General features: G+C 43.4%; 2 protein-coding genes across 3 annotated transcripts; one reads left to right on the top strand and one right to left on the bottom strand.

Moving 5' to 3' along the window:
* The first annotated feature begins 3446 nt into the window (after positions 1-3446).
* On the top strand, positions 3447-4912 carry LOC107795474 (uncharacterized). Its single transcript, XM_075243621.1, has 2 exons — positions 3447-3838; positions 4205-4912. Exons 1-2 carry the CDS (start codon positions 3530-3532, stop codon positions 4775-4777), a joined length of 882 nt encoding a protein of 293 aa, XP_075099722.1. The 5' UTR covers positions 3447-3529; the 3' UTR covers positions 4778-4912.
* Positions 4913-6627: 1715 nt separating this feature from the next.
* Positions 6628-8482, bottom strand: LOC107795473 (FACT complex subunit SPT16). Of its 2 annotated transcripts, XR_001650108.2 has the most exons (3): positions 7332-8415; positions 6953-7236; positions 6628-6805 (listed from the first exon to the last, which is right to left on the bottom strand). XR_001650108.2 is itself a non-coding variant. In XM_016618116.2 (2 exons), the coding sequence occupies exons 1-2, from the start codon at positions 8276-8278 to the stop codon at positions 7164-7166; spliced, it is 1020 nt and encodes a 339-aa protein (XP_016473602.1). In that variant the 5' UTR covers positions 8279-8482; the 3' UTR covers positions 6817-7163. The 2 variants fall into 2 exon arrangements, 1 of the variants encoding a protein (XP_016473602.1); XM_016618116.2 differs by lacking the exon at positions 6628-6805 and having other exon boundaries at positions 6817-7236; positions 7332-8482.
* Positions 8483-16028: the final 7546 nt, after the last annotated feature.

The raw sequence follows: 16028 nt of genomic DNA, 5'->3' as shown, positions 1-16028 counted from the left end.
TTCCAAACTTAGTGATAAATGAGGTCTTCTCCTAGTCTCCCGGGTTCATCTGAATCAGATTGTGCCCGGTGTAGGCATCGAGAAAGGTAAGGATCTCGTGGGTGGCCATGGCAACGATCGTGTGATCGATGTTAGGCAATGGAAAAGAGTCTTTAGGGAAAGCCTTGTTTAAATCCTTATAATCTACGCACATTCAAAGTTTGTTTCCCTTTTTAGGAACTGCAACTACGTTGGCTAACCACTCGGGTTATTTTACCTCTCGAATATACCCTATTTTAAGAAGTTTGGTTACCTCATTCTTTATGAATGCATGCTTCACCTCGGACTGGGGACTCCTTTTTTGCTTTATCGATTTGAACCTGAGATCGATGCTTAGACGGTGTGTTGTTATTTTCGGTTGGATCCCTGTCATATCTAAATGGGACCAAGCAAAATAATCCATATTATCGATAGGAAATTGAATGAGTTTTTTCCTAAGTTCGGGGGTTAACCCCGTTCTCAAGTATACCTTTTACTCGGGCATGTACTCGATCAGTATGACCTATTCCAGTTCCTCAACCGTTGATTTGGTCTCGTCTGACTCTTCGAGAATAACGAAGGTTCGAGGAGTAAGGAGATCCTCTTCTTCTTATTTTATTACCTATTCCTCTGGCTCGATCGGGACTGGCATCGGTGATTCTATTTGGGCACCTACTTATCTTTGGCCCCCGATTTTTTCGAGGTTGAAGGCATTGGTATCGGTGTCGCTTCATCGACTGCAAACATTTCCTTTGCAGCATGTTGTTCTCCGTAAACCATTTTCACACCATCCGCCGTTGGGAATTTCATCATCTAATGAAGGGTTAAAGGTATCGCCCTCATGTTGTGGATCCACGGCCTCCCGAGAAGTGCATTATACTTCATGTCGCTTTCGATGACATGGAATTTTGTATCTTGGATTGTCCCGGCCACGTTCACTTGTAGGATTATTTCCCCCTTCCTTGTTTCGCTTGCCATGTTGAATCCATTTAGGACTCGGGATGCAAGTACAATTTGATCTAGTAGGTCGAGCTGCTCTACGACCCTCGATCTGATTATGTTTGATGAGCTACCTGGATCCACTAGAACACGTTTGACTTGAATTTTATTTAACAAAATAGAAATTATCAGGGCGTTATTGTGCGGCTGAGATATGCCTTTTGCTTCCTCGTCATTGAATGATAGAACGCTATCGGGATCATAGATTCGAGTCCATTTTTCTCTGGTGATCGACACCTTGGTGAGTTTGAATATAGGCCCTTGTGGAACATCGACACCTCCTACAATCATATGGATTACATGCTGCGGTTCTTCCTGCTCATTTTTTTTTTGTTTTCATCTGTTTCCCTGAAGTGGATCTTAGCTCGATCACTAAGAATTTCTCGAAGATGACCCTTGTTGAATAACCGAGCTACCTCCTCCCTTAGTTGTATGCCGTCTTCGGTTCTATAGCTATGTGTGCCGTGATACTTAAACATCAAGTTTAGATTCCTTTTAGAGGGATCGGTTTGTATAGGCCTGGTCCATCTGATATCTTTGATTCTTCCAATAGCTGACACAATCCCCGATGCATCTACACTGAAATTATACTCCGACAATCGAGCTGCTTCCGTGGGGTCGGTATGTTTATCAAAGTCATTCTTACTCATGATTCAACAAGAGCTTTGACCTCGATCATTCCAAGGAGTGTTATGCCCCGAATCGTTATTTCTCCGATCCACATACGGCTAATATCGTTCGTTGTTTGATCTAGATTCCCTATGTATATCCTTCGGGGGCTTAGCTGCCAATCTATTAGGATGAACTGAACCCGAGAGGGCTCCCAACTGGTCGTCCTCGACCCTGATTTTTTATGTATAACGGTTATGTACGTCTGACCCAATCACAGCTAGATACTCGATCACATTCTATTTTAATCGTCGAGACGCAATTGAACTCCGCTCGTTCAAACCCTGCATAAAGGCCTGTACTGCCCAGTCATCCGAGACCGGTGGTAATTCCATCCGCTTCATTTGAAACCGAGAAATGAACTCCCTTAACATCCCATCGTTCCTCTGTCTTATCTTAAAAACGTCTTATCTCCTCGTTGCCACCTTTATGGCTCTGGCATGTGCTTTCACAAAGGTGTCTACTAACATAGCAAACGAATCGATACAGTTCGGGGGTAAGTTGGGATACCAAATCATGGCTCCCTTGGACAAAATTTCCCCAAATGCTTTCAATAATATTGATTCGATCTCATCATCATTCAAGTCGTTTCCTTTAATCCCACAAGTATACTAGGTAATATGCCCGTTAGGATCGATTGTTCCATTGTATTTAGGTATATCGAGCATGCGAAACTTTTAGGAATGGGCTTCAGAGCCGCGCTCGGAGGAAACGGTTTTTGAATGAACTTTTTGGCATCCAAATCCTTCAAGACCGGGGGTGCCCCCGGTATTTGATCAACACGGGAGTTATAAGTCTCCACTTTCTTGTCATTATCCTCAATCTTCTTTTCCCTAGACTCGATTCTTTTGGTGAGTTCCTCGAACATCCTCATAAGTCAGTCCCCGAGCCGTTACCGCTTGATCTTTCCGGTATCGACTCAGTACGTCGGGAGTTGTCTGGTTCGACTATACTTGGAGTTTTGTGTTGACTTTGAAGTAGAGCGATGGCAATCTGTTGAGCTTGTAGCATCTCGAATATTACCTAGAGGCTGACTCCCCCGTCACCTATACCTTGTGTTTCTTGGCCCCCAGATCGGGCTTCCCCGCGTACACTTCCTCTGGGGTCTGCGCCTAGATCTGCATTCAAAGCAATGTGTGAACTAACATCAACTAGTTCCACATTTGGCACTTCCCCAAGGTTTATCGGTAGTACACTGACCCCTACATTATTGTTTTCCCCATGAAACCCAAGACCATCGTTGTTGTGTACAGGTGCGTTTTGCGAGTTTGACATGTTTTAACCTGAGAACAAAAAATTCTTGACAAGAACAAGTGTGAAAATAACGTGTGTTATGAGAATCAGTTCTGAAATAATCACTATTATCTTTAGCCCCACGGTGGCCACCAAACTATTTACCTTGAAAATACGAGTAACAATTAAATTTGATTTATGGTTTTAAAGATACGTGATTTAGTTCAATACTAATTAATAACCAAGAAATCTGAAGTATAAATGAAAGTAATAAGTAAAACCAAACCAGAATGTAGGCCAGTCTCGACCTCGAGCCAAAGTGACCTCGAGATGGATCGAGAACAGTAAAATAAGAATAATAAAGCTAAAAGACATTTCTGATGAACAATGAACGAGAAAGTAAGAGAGTATATTCTTTGCCAATGATTGATGATGTTTTCAAATGATTGGGGTGGTCCACTTTATATAGCAGGAGCACCCTAAATAAGTTTCATTTCTATTTATAGTAAAGAATCTTATTGGGACCCATGTCTAACCGTCTAGTACGGATTCGTACAAATCTATTGCAGGATTTAATAGGAACAACTATAGAGGAGTTCCATTTCAGCTAATGTGCACGTGTTTATTAGCTCTAAGTCACCCTACCCGCAACCTAATGCAGAGAGTTATACACAACACCAATTTTTCCATTCAGCTAATCTCCATGTATAAAAGGAAAAATGTCTTAAGATCTTCTCCATATCAAATTAAGAGCGAGAGTGACAAAATGATGGCAGAATTGTTCATTAAGCAGGCAAAACTGTATTCTAAGGGTCGGCCAAGTTACCCGGAAGAATTGTTCAATTTCATTTCTTCAAAGACACCTTGTCATAACCTTGCTTGGGATGTTGGCACTGGTAATGGCCAGGCTGCTGAATCTGTAAGCGACTCTTCTTATTCCCAACCGTAAACAATTTAGAATAAGAAGGAAATACTTTTAGTTAGGAGTAGTAATTAATGTCAAATAATTCCCTTTTTTTAATATATTCTCTTACATTATATTAAGACTGTAATCACACACGATGAGCGTTTGCATCAACAATTCTCTTAAACTGTCATATCTAAACATAAATGTTCTGTTGATAAATTGTAAGCGTTGTAATAGACACAAGAAAGAGTTAAAAACAAGCATTTCCTAGTGTCGTAGCATCTTTTTTTTTTTTTTTTTTTGCTCCAAATATTTGGTATTGTTCTAATTAATTGCTCCAAAATTATTGTGTAATTTTCTCAATTGGCTAAGCTATAGAAGAGAGTAGTTGCCACAGACACAAGTCCTAAGCAGTTGCAATATGCAACCAGGTTACCTAATGTTCGATACGTTTGTACCTCTCCCAAGATGTCAATGGCTGAAGTCGAAAGCAAAATAGGAGCAAAGTCAAGTGTAGATTTGATAACAATTGCTGCAGCACTGCATTGGTTTGATCTCCCAACTTTCTACCAACAAGTGAAATGGGTGCTCAAGAAACCAAATGGAGTAATCGCTGCCTGGTCCTACACTACGCCACGAGTAAACAGCTCAGTGGATACAGTTTTTGATCAATTTTACTATAATGATGCTGGACCTTACTGGGAATCTCCAAGAAATTTGGTGGATGAAAAATACAAAACGATTGATTTCCCATTTGAGCCTGTGGATGATTGTGGTCACAATGGACCGTTCCAGTTCAAGATTGAGAGAGCCATGTATTTGGATTCTTATTTCACATACTTGAAGTCATTGTCAGCTTATCAAACTGCAAAAGAGAAGGGTGTTGAGCTCTTGACTAATGACGTTGTTGACAAATTCAATAGTGCTTGGGATGAAAGCCAGAAACTGTAGTTTTCCCAATTTACTTGAGGATTGGCAAAGTTGGGAATTTGAATTGAAAGTGCAATTTCTTGTAGTATCTCAATGTAGTAATAGGGAGTATAGCATCTGCATCGTCCTTATCTATTTTTTTTGTTTCTTCTACTTTGTTCTGAAGCTCTACTTAGCTTTGTTGTTGTACTTTATGTGAAAATCAGAAAGTTATTTCTTCATTTTCGCTTCGAGTTTCTCTTTCAAGAGTAAAATGTAGGTTACTAGATTGAGCTCCTGTCCCAAATAATTCTTTTCATGGAGCTCATAACACATGTAGCAATTAAGCATTTAATAACCCATTTTCCAACAGTGTCATCAAGATTATCATGGACATGTTCCGCGGGCATGTGATCTGTTACGGGCTGCCTTTATTGACTCTTGGCGCCTGTAATGCTGTGTGCCGCAGGCTGTGCGAGTGTCAGCCATGCAGGCGGCACGTGCTGACGATGTGTTTCAAGAAGGAGCATCAGGCAAAGGGACTTTGGGGGTGGCAACAACCATCTAGATATGTTGTATTGCATGTCCTAATAGCACCAAAGAAGTATAACAAGGACCTGGGAGGAGCCCAAGTGTCTAGCCTATGGGCGACGACCAGGTGCGTGCCATGAGTGTCAGCACCGCACATTGTCGAGTTATGAGTGAAATCTAGGGATTTTGGCTGCAAGCCTAGTTCCTAGTATGTCCTTATATATGCTTTCCATGTTCGGCGTCATTTGGAGTTTGTTTACCTATGGGCTTGACTAAGCCAAGTTTAGTGGCCTTGTCGTAATTAGCTTAATCTTGCGAAGGCTATATCTCTTTCCTCGGATATGGGAATGGGATGAAACTTTATAGAAGTGTGTTGTGAAGGAAGTCAAGACAAATTATTGATAACAAACGGCATCTCATTCGGAGGTTGGAGTAAGAAAAAGGTCCATTATGATTCCCTGGCCAAAACATGTTAAATGGGGAAACATGTGCTTTTTCTTTTTAAGCATATATAAGGCGGACAATGTTGAATGCTCAGCTAACCCCCCCCCCCCCTCTCTCCCCCTCCCTTCTGCAATTGAGCTGCACCAAGTGAGCAATCTTGGGAAGGGGGAGAGGGGACCCTTAAAGGGCCTGTCTAGGCATCTCTAAGGAGTGTTCAAGGTATCTATACGAGTTCGGGAACTCTATGGATGACGCCACGCCCCAGGGCTAGCGTTGAGTGCACAACTAGTGCTAGAGGCTTGGCATATGGAATGGCTAGGCCCTGGAGGTTACCATAGGGAAGGATAAATACTTCTATGCCGATTGGACACTCAAGTCACCACTTGTAAGAGCCTCGTGTGTTGACTCGTGAGCATGACTCAGGTTCAACCTTGCAAGCAAGGGTTCGTTGCCCTAGACGTGCAGTCGTGGGACGACGCTGCACTATGCGGGATGGTAGTATGTTGAGAGAGCTATGTTTGGGCAATGCCATATGACCACCATGGGCATCTTATGAAAGACGCACATGACAAAGGCCAAGGATTGATGGTTGCCCTACTCGGCAAAGCACAACCATGTGCCAAGGCACAAGGCAAGTGTCAAGCTTGAGGATTGGACTGTGCACTCAAGAGCTATGCTTGATGCCGAACGAGGGACTGACATATCCGTAGCCAAACCCCGGGAGTGCGCAAGGACAAGATCCAGCCACAGGAAAATGTCAAAAGGACAAGGCTGAAGCCTTGGCATAAAACGGGCGGCACAGAAGAAGCTAAGCCTTTGAGGCAAGCTTCGACATAGGCAGAAAATCATGCTAGAAAACGTGGGATAAGAGAATGCTGGCTTGTAGTCAGGTGGGACTACGAGAGCCGTACGGGCAATTTGTGTAAACATTTTCGCACCAAAGTATTCGTCCGATACAAAATTAACATAATCACTCACAGCTTCTTTCAAATGCAAAACTAATTTCATCGAGGGAGTTGCTTCCTGATTACCAGTTAGGAAGTATATGACAAAATGGAAGGTCATCAAAGTATATGAGAACCGGAGAAGCCACATCTGAAAAATAGTTGAACAAGAAACTATGAACAAACTTAACTTTATGAAGGTAAAAAATGTTACAATAGAAATTTGATAAAGGACGATAGAACATAAAAAATAAAAAAATAAAAAAAGGAATAGAAAAAAGTAAGGTTGAGGCATTACCATATATAACAAGCCTGTTACCAGTTGTCTTAACGGTAAAAGATAAGATGACTTTGCTAATCACACTTCAATGTGGGACTCTTGCCGTCCTGTTTATTTTTACTTCAATATCACAAACTGTACAACAACAACAACGAAACTAGAGCAGGAGCACTGGGACGCACAAAGTGATGCTAGCAACTAATGAGAAGAGACCTCAGGCACAGGCACATTAGTGTGAAGAAGCCTTAATCTTCGTTTTATCCCTAAGACCAAATGATTTTGATATTTTATCCGTGATCCACCTAATAAAACAGTAAACAATGAGTTAAAAGTTAGAGCCTACAGCAGAATATATGAAATACTCCAATAAAGATGGACACATTCTTAATAGCAATACCTTTTCCAGCTGAGTTTATTAGCCACGTTTGTTTCTTGTCCTTCTTCCTTTCCTTCAATTAGCATCCAATCTTCATCATCGTCATGATCCATAACTACAGAATCCTTCCTCAAGCTGCCAGTGAAATCATCTCCTGATATTGTACCATCCATCAGTGAAGTCGACGTCGCAATATAAACTTTCTCCTTCTCAAGTAATATCTTGTTTTCTTCTAGTTTGCTTGACAAATAATTGACTGGATCATCTAATTGCAATTTATGCTCCAAATCATAGTCCATAAGTGAACAAGACTCCTGCAATATATTCTTTTCTTCAGATTTACGTGACTGGTTAGCTTCGTTTTCCTTTGATATTGAGACCAATTTCTCATCCAAACGCGCGGAGGGTCCAACACTTTGTTCATCAGCCACGTTAAACATCACATCAAGACCAAAATTGACAGTGGCGCCCTGATACTTAGTTGGTTCTAACTTATTAATACAATTCAAGAAAAGCTTCGATTTTGGGTACTCGCCTTCTACGTAACCAACCACAAACGGACACTCCTTATCAACATCGAGAAAGGCCTTCTCGTTACGAATATTTCTAGCGTCACGTATCGTAGCATCAATGATCAAGAATCCATCATCGGTCTTGTCTTTCAGTTGAACTGATGTTGGGATTTTCTGTGTCAACGTGACACAAGAGCAAAATTCACGGAGCTTGGAAAAGCTTTTATGGGTACAGAGGAAGTAAATTCCATAAGGAGTGAAGATTACAGTTGTATCGGTAAAGTCATCACCTAAGAGCCATAAAAAGAAGGAGGATGATTTTGGATTGCAGAACTTGGCCAATTTTGGTGGGGTGTGAATAACCACAACATCAGAATTTCCCCATAGTTGTTTCTTGTGTTGGATCCAATTTATGTAAAAGGCATTAAGCCTCTTCTGGAACTGCTCTGGGATCATCTTTTCTCTTTAGTAATTGGAATTGCCCGAGAGGAAGGGGTGAAGCAGGGTGGGGAGTCAAGGGCGTAGACTTGAAGTATATGAATTGACAAATGAATGTGGAGACAGAAAACAAGTTGGTACAGGTCTTTGTTTAATGCGTAGAGGAGATAGTGGATTCCTAGGAATATGGTTGGAAATTCATGGTATAGTCCATGTAGCTACTAATTTCTTAGTCCTGAAGATACAAGGAAATAGTTATAGTTTCAACTTTCCAATTGCCTTTTATCAAAATATAGGATGAGACTAATTAGGGCCAATTAGAATTGAAGTTTTTTTATTCTTTTATAATTTGAGTGATTGATAAATGATATTCTAGTATCTGCTATTTTGTTTTTACTTTAACTTCAAACACTTTTTTTTTCCTTCTACCAAATATTATCCAAACGCCTATTGTCCAAGATGACACAGTTACTGTTTCTTGCTTCAAAAAAAAAAAAATTAAAATTATAATCCCTTTGTTTTTCATACTCTCTTCGAACAACAGATGTCCACAAGTGAAACGATAATAAAGCAGATAGGTAGGAAAAACAGATGCGTCAGTCCTAATGAGAAAGTTTAGTAATGTAGGATGTCTTTGCAACAACATAACTAGAAAGGGATCCATTGGTCTCAATAAGCTAGAGGAGAGTTCATGTAACGATCCGACCAGTCGTTTTGAGAGTTAGAGCCTCGATACCCTATTAACTGCATTTTTGCATATTTATTTCTACTATTTTAACTTGCCGGAAGGTTTCATTTTAGTTTTTGGAAGTGTTTGGGACACTTAGTTACCTAAACGGAGGCTTAAGTCTTAGAATTTGGATTGTAGTCAGAACTCTGTGAAGACGACTCCGGAATGGAGTTCCGTCGATTCCGTTAGTGCCGTTGGGCGTTTTGGGCTTAGGGGCGTATCCGGATTGTGTTTTGGAGGTCCATAGCTTATTTAGGATTGAAATGGCGAAAGTCGAATTTTTAGAGATTTGGACCGTTAGTGGAATTTTTGATATCGGGGTCGGAATCCGATTCCGGAACTTGAAATAGCTCCGTAATATTGATTATGACTTGTGTGCAAAATTTTGGGTCAATCGGACGTGGTTTGGTTGGTTTCGGCATCGGTTATCGAATTTGGAAGTTTCATGTTAATTAGGTTTGGATTGGAGGATGAATTGTGTTTTTTAGTGTTGTTTGATGTGATTTGAGGGAGCGACTAAGTTTTTATGGTGTTTTAGGATTGGTTGGTATGTTTAGTTAAGGTCCAGGGGGCTCGGTGTGTTTCTGATGCTCAACGGGTTGAAAAATGGACTTAGGCCATTGCTGAAGATTTTCTGGTTGTATGCGGCGAAATCAGAGGACCTAATTTCTTGCTATCAAGTCACTTCAGAAGAATGTCTCGAGGCCCCAAGGACGTGGAGTCGCGGCCGAGTTCCCTTCCTTGGGCTCGTCGAGGCCCGTCTCAAAGAAAACGAAGATCGAGGTTAGAGCAAAACGGGAAATTCCCAAGGCACGCGGCTAAGTCTGACTGAGCCGGCCTACCCGGAGCCTTTATCGAGACATCGCATCTAGCCGTCCCATCTCCATGCTTTTACAATTAATATACTTTGTACTATCATAGGATTCTCCTCCTATATAAAGGGAGTCCTCACCACTTTGTAAGGGGCTTCCGTTGCTCCAACCATTCTACACACGATCAATAATATATATCTTTTCTCTCTAACTTACTCGCTCGAGGCTATTATTTCCATCTATTACTTATATAATTGTTCTTCATTTGCTACGTGATATTGGCTATAAAGAGCCTTCTTAGATTATATCCTAATTGTTATCCTCTTCCCGGCTACCCCTGATAGCTCGAGCCCGAGCCGTATCGACTTCAAGACCTTTCATCGACCAAGTCCGAAGCCCGGGTAGCAAGCCCCTCGGTTTGATTACTACCTTATTTTAACTTGTATTTCATCATTAAACTCCATACGCCTAGCATCAACTACTCTAACAAACTAGCATAAAAATAGATCACATATTTTTAGAGTTTCATTTACAAATTTAATTGTTGTTACCATTTTTCACGGTAAACAGTTTGGCGCCTACCGTGGGGCTAAAAATAATAGTGATTATTTTCTTTCTGGTTTCATTACACAAACGAAAGTTATCTTTCACGCTTTTTCTTGTCCAAGATCTTTTGATTTCAGATTAAAATGTCTGGCTCGGTAAACAAAGGTGAGAATGACTACCTTGAAAATTACGGAGAAAATGGTGTGCCTGTTCTAGTCATTGATGCGCCACCATAGAACCCCGATAACGCACCTGGACCGATTCCAGTGGGCACGGGTTCACAAGACACGCAGTAGGTCGACGAAACCTCACACACCCACAGAAGCATACAACATGGCGACCGACAGGAAATCCAAAAAACCCCAGCTCGAGAAGTACAGGAAGTTAGTCTTCATGATATTTTTGAAATGTTGCAGGCACAACAGTTGGCTATCTCTCAGTTGCAAAGCCACCTGAAGACTCACAGCATAGTAGTACCGAAAACTACTCCCCCGGCCGAATAGGTACCGGAGAGGTCAAGTAACAACAGATCAGTAGCCGATCCTGCCATCGTGAAAATGCTGGAGGACCTCACCAAAAGGATCGAGTCAGGCGAGAAATTGATAGCAGCCAACGATAAAAAGGTCAAAGCTTATAACTTCAGAGTCGACCAAATCTCGGGCGCGCCCCTGATCCTAAAGGGTGTAGATTCGAGGAAGTTCGTGCAATGGCCATTCCCAGAGGAAGCAGCTGTGAAATCCATTCCAAAGAAGTTCAGAATGCCAGAACTCCCAAAGTACAACAGGACCTCAGATCCCAATGAACACATCACTGCCTATACATGCGCAGCGAAAGGCTATGACACACAAGATGATGAGACCAAGCCCGTCTTATTGAAGAGGCTTGGAGAAATGCCATCTAAGAGGGCCATGATGCGGCATCATAGCCTAGATCCCAACCCCATAAACTCACTTACCATACTGGTGGATTCCTTTATGAAGGCACGCACCGGTGCCATCGAAACAACGATGAGAAAGCCTGACACATCCGAGATTGAGCAAAGGGAGAATGAAATATTTATAGAATTTGCACCTCGTCCCTAGATGGAACAAATGGAACTACTCCCGATCCCAGACGACTGGGCGGTGCAGGCCTTCACTCAAAGCCTAAACAATCAAAGCCCGGTGATTTCAAGGCAGTTAAAACAAAACATGATCGGGTATCCAGCCAAGACCTGGTCGGACGCCCTCATCTGGCACCAGTCGCAAATAAGGGTCGTGGACGATCAGTCGGGAGCCCCCTCGGACTCAGTATACCCAAGAAGGCCCCTGGCAAAGAAACTGATGCCAAACAAGGAGAGACACCAGTCGTACGCTGCAGATATGAAGAATGCCTCGAGACGCAACCTACCTCGCTACGATCGGGGAATGGATCGAGGACAATATCCTCGAGGAATCGTCAATAGAGACAGATTCGATGGGGACACAAGGCCAGTGAGGGCGTCTCGCCCATCAGGATACAATTTGAGCATCGCTATATTAGACATCGTGTTCACCGTCAGCAAAATCGGGGACACCAAAGGGCCCAGGCCTGTTCAGTCGGATACCTCTCAGAGGAATCATAGCTTGGTATGTGAACTATATAATACACACGGCCATGGGGCCAAAGATGGCCACCAGCTCAGAAGGGAAAAAGCCAAGCTACTCAATAAACATCACTGCCGAGAACTGTCGAGCGATCGGGCTCAAGTTCAGTTCCGAGTAATGAAGGCGACCGAGAGGAACGAAGCGAGTGGGACGCGACATATTACCATGATAGTGGGGGAGCGACGATAATCTCCCAGAACTTATAAAAAGGAGGGTAAAAATGCCCGTCACCAAAGAAAAGCGAATCCGGGGATGTATTCCCGAGGATGCCCTCACGTTCAGCAAAGAGGACGCCGATATAGTGTCTCAGCCTCACACCAACGCCTGGTCACCCTCTTCTTCATTCAATCCATTTCAAATAAAACATGTGCTCATGAATTCAGGTGGCTCGAGCAACATCGTCGGGCCGAGGATGATAGGGCGGCTTGCACTGCCGGACCAAGTCATGCCCGCCTCTCGAATCTTTAGAGGATTCCACACGTCGATCGAGATGGCATGAAAAAAGACCATTCTCTCGGTCAACACGGCTGGCCCAGATCGGAACGCCAAGATCCGTATCATCAAAGGAGGCATAAGGCATGAATGCCTTATTCAGATGACCGCGAACGCATTGCGTGAAGGCAGCACCATCCCCCCTTCGCCAAAGGATGAAACCCTCCGCAAGGGACGGAATTAAAACCTTCAGCAGGGAGCAACACGCGGCAAGGGGAATGTTCGTGTCACATAACGTAGCGCTGGCACCAATATCTCCACTATCGAACGAGTCAAAGGGTAATCAAACCATGCTTTTGGCCAAGCCCGATTAAACACAGCGGAGGGCTGTACATAGTCCTCGCTCCAAAATGGCAGGGACATATCGGGCCTCGGAACATCACATACGCACCTCGCGATAATGTAAGATCACTTCCCTCCTTCGTTATTTTACACTAACTTGTATGCAGATACCCGGCCAGGGTATCCGGAAGTGTTAACCCTACCAAAAGATCCCAAGGCCTTAACGGCACCCGTCGCACTCTTTCCCTTCAGCCAAACTTCCAGCCCGAAGAGGGTCTCGCCAGTAAGGTTCTTAACGGAGCGACGTGCCTCTTAAAGATGATCTGACAAACTCAACAAATGCTCAAAACTTCTCTTGCAATCAACTCCGAACGTGGGAAAGTACCCCCTTGAAGACTCTATCCGCTCGGAAAGGCCAGGAAACGACAGACTAAGTTCCAGTAGGAAAGTAATGTACCGGGCCAAATGATTGAACAAACCGTGTCCGCATAAGCCAGGCTTACGGTAACACAACGACATGTATTTACGCCAAAGCAATCAGAGAATGTCTTTCTCCAAAAGCATCTCGTACTCCAAAAGAAAATTCAGCATGCTCACGGCAAGGATCCCTCCGCCAAGTACGTCCCGAAAATACATGGAGACATAGCATCAATGATTTTCAACCCACACGACCTCAGGGTCGGAACTTCGTGCTCATAAGGCTCCAACGAGGGAATTCTGAGCTCATGAGTAACGGCCTTTGAGCCTAAGCAAACTCGATGACTCGGACACTGTCGTCAATCGCCATTCACTGAAAAACCCGAGGCCGTAAGACCTTGAGCGGGCCAACTCGGTCTAGCCAGATCTGTTTTACATAACAATGGAAAACTGTAAGACCTCAATAGGCATGAAAAAACTGCAAGACCTCAACAAGCATGACAAAACTGTAAGACCTCAACAGGCATGAAAAATTTTGTAAGACCTTATTACAGGCATAAACTCGATCCCAAAGTTTAGGCTATATATCGAATTTGTAAGACCCCTAAAAAGGCATACCTTCAATATAGATGCCAAACTACTACACTCGTGACCAAAAAATGGCTCCGGCCAAACACAAATAACTACGGTCAAAACGGCTGCACCAGCCAAATTAACGTGACTCGGGGATGCCTGACCGTCACTAACAAAATCAGATGTCATTACTTCGAATCTACTTCGAAAAGAACCAGTTAAAACAGGCTACCCTCAATAGGCAAACGAGCTTCAACCATGTCAGCTCCAAATCACAAGGCTCCGAGCTACTCAGCCTACAATCTAATCCTTCCGAGGTTCTCGAACATCGCCGCTAACGACTTGAAATCGTGGTTCTTCCCGAACCGATGATGGGTCAGGCAAAATTAATTCAAAAAAGACCTTAACAAGGGAAAACCAAAGCCTACATATGCCTACGGGAAAAGTGTAGGAGCCATTGTCGCCAACCAAATGAGCCTCAAGGCCGCACACTAAAAGGTCACAACGACCAAAAGTGTAAGAGCTACTGTTGCTAGCTTAAAAATTGAAAAGTTAAGGATTAAAATAAGCTCGAGTTGTAACCCAATTCGGAGACCGGATCCAAAATAGTTAACTATACATGCCTAAGGGCACAACATAAGAGCCACCGTTGCCAGCTTTATGAACCTCAAGGCCATATACCTAAAAGGTCGCTTCGACCCAAGGCGTAAAAAGTCATTGTCATCCGCCCATGCAGGAACAAAAAATAACTTGAGGGTCAATTAAGCTCGAGTCGTAACCCGACTTGGAGACTGAACCCAAAATAGTTAAAATACAAATGCCCAAGGGCAAGGCGTAAGATCCATTATCATCCGCCCATGCAGGCACAAAAGATTGAAGGTCAAGTAGGTTTGAGTCAAAACCTGACTCGGAGACTCAACCCAAAGTAGCTGATCAAAGTATAAGAGCTCTAATGCTAGCTTTCACTAAAGGCCGCATCAACCAAGCGTATAAGAGCCTCCGGGCCTGCCTGACTGGCTCCGGAACCATGTTACAAATCTAAGGATTCTCGCCAACTCCGAAACCAGCCCGCCCGGTCAAAAGCAAAGCAGAAAGGGATACATAAGAGATAAAAGCTTCAGGTTTTCTTTTATTTATATACACAAAAGGTGTGTTCTCTATCTATAAACATGCTCTGCGAATATCAAATACAAAATGGCAAAATCTACGCTCCGCTCCAGAAGGCTACGGCCTACCAGCCCTATCTTTACTCTTCATGGCGTCGGCAAGAAGTAATCGAGCATCACGCTCATCCGCCCTCGCTCGAGCCACCTATTACAGGAGAACGAAACCCCTGGCGCCGATCTCTTCAAGCACCTCTCTTCGGAATCTACAACGAACATATTCCTCGATTCTCTTTTCACGATCGAGGGTCTTCTTTAAATCAGTTTGGGCATCAGTAGCGTCCTTCAAATGAATTGCTATCTCATGATCAGCCTTATTCTGACTCAACGCTGTTTTAGCCCGACCATCGACTATTTCAACCCTTACCTTCGAGAGTTCGGACTCGAGCTTCGCGATCATATCTGCTTGAACTGAAGCATTGTCACAAGCCAAGCGGAGTTGGGCCTTGAAGGCGGGAACTTTAGCCAAGGCACCCTTCTCCTCTGAAGCTTGATCTTGTACTTGAGCTCTTAGTTCATTACAAGCATTCCTAACTCGGTCGGCTTTGCCCCTATGGTACTCCAGAGCCTCTATCTTTTTCTACAACTGAGATAGGCAAAAATATTAACCTTAGGGGTTAAAAAAGTGAAACGCATACTACGAGCGGTTACCTACTCCATCAAATAGCTCTCGTAATTCGAGCTCTGTTATGCCTCATATCGCAAGTGCATCAACTCAACCTCCTTCTCCTCGCTGAGGATCCTACGGGACTTACCCTCATCTAGAGCATTCTGAAGCCTATCCCCATGACTAAGCATCTCAGACCTGAGCCTATTAAAGGACTGAAGAAGGAAAACTCGATAAGGAAGGGAAGATGTGAGATGCAGAAGGACTATGCTGAAACTCACCGCGAAGTGAAGCCGGTGGACTTCCTCGAAGGCCGAGCACACTCTTGTCGGTCTAGCCCCCTCGGCCCTAGAAGAAACAACCTTGGTTGAAGCATGATCACTCGAAGAAACCACCACTCCGGAACTAAAGACTTCATGAACAGCAGGCTCGGGCGATGTTCTCTCCTCGAAGACATGGACCCATTTAGCCCCGCTAAAAGCTCCACCGCACTATGAGTGCATATCCCAATTATCGTCGTC

This window comes from Nicotiana tabacum, chromosome 3 (genome assembly GCF_000715075.1).
Source record: "Nicotiana tabacum cultivar K326 chromosome 3, ASM71507v2, whole genome shotgun sequence".
NCBI lineage: Eukaryota > Viridiplantae > Streptophyta > Magnoliopsida > Solanales > Solanaceae > Nicotiana > Nicotiana tabacum.
This window is presented reverse-complemented; position numbering and strand designations above follow the sequence as displayed.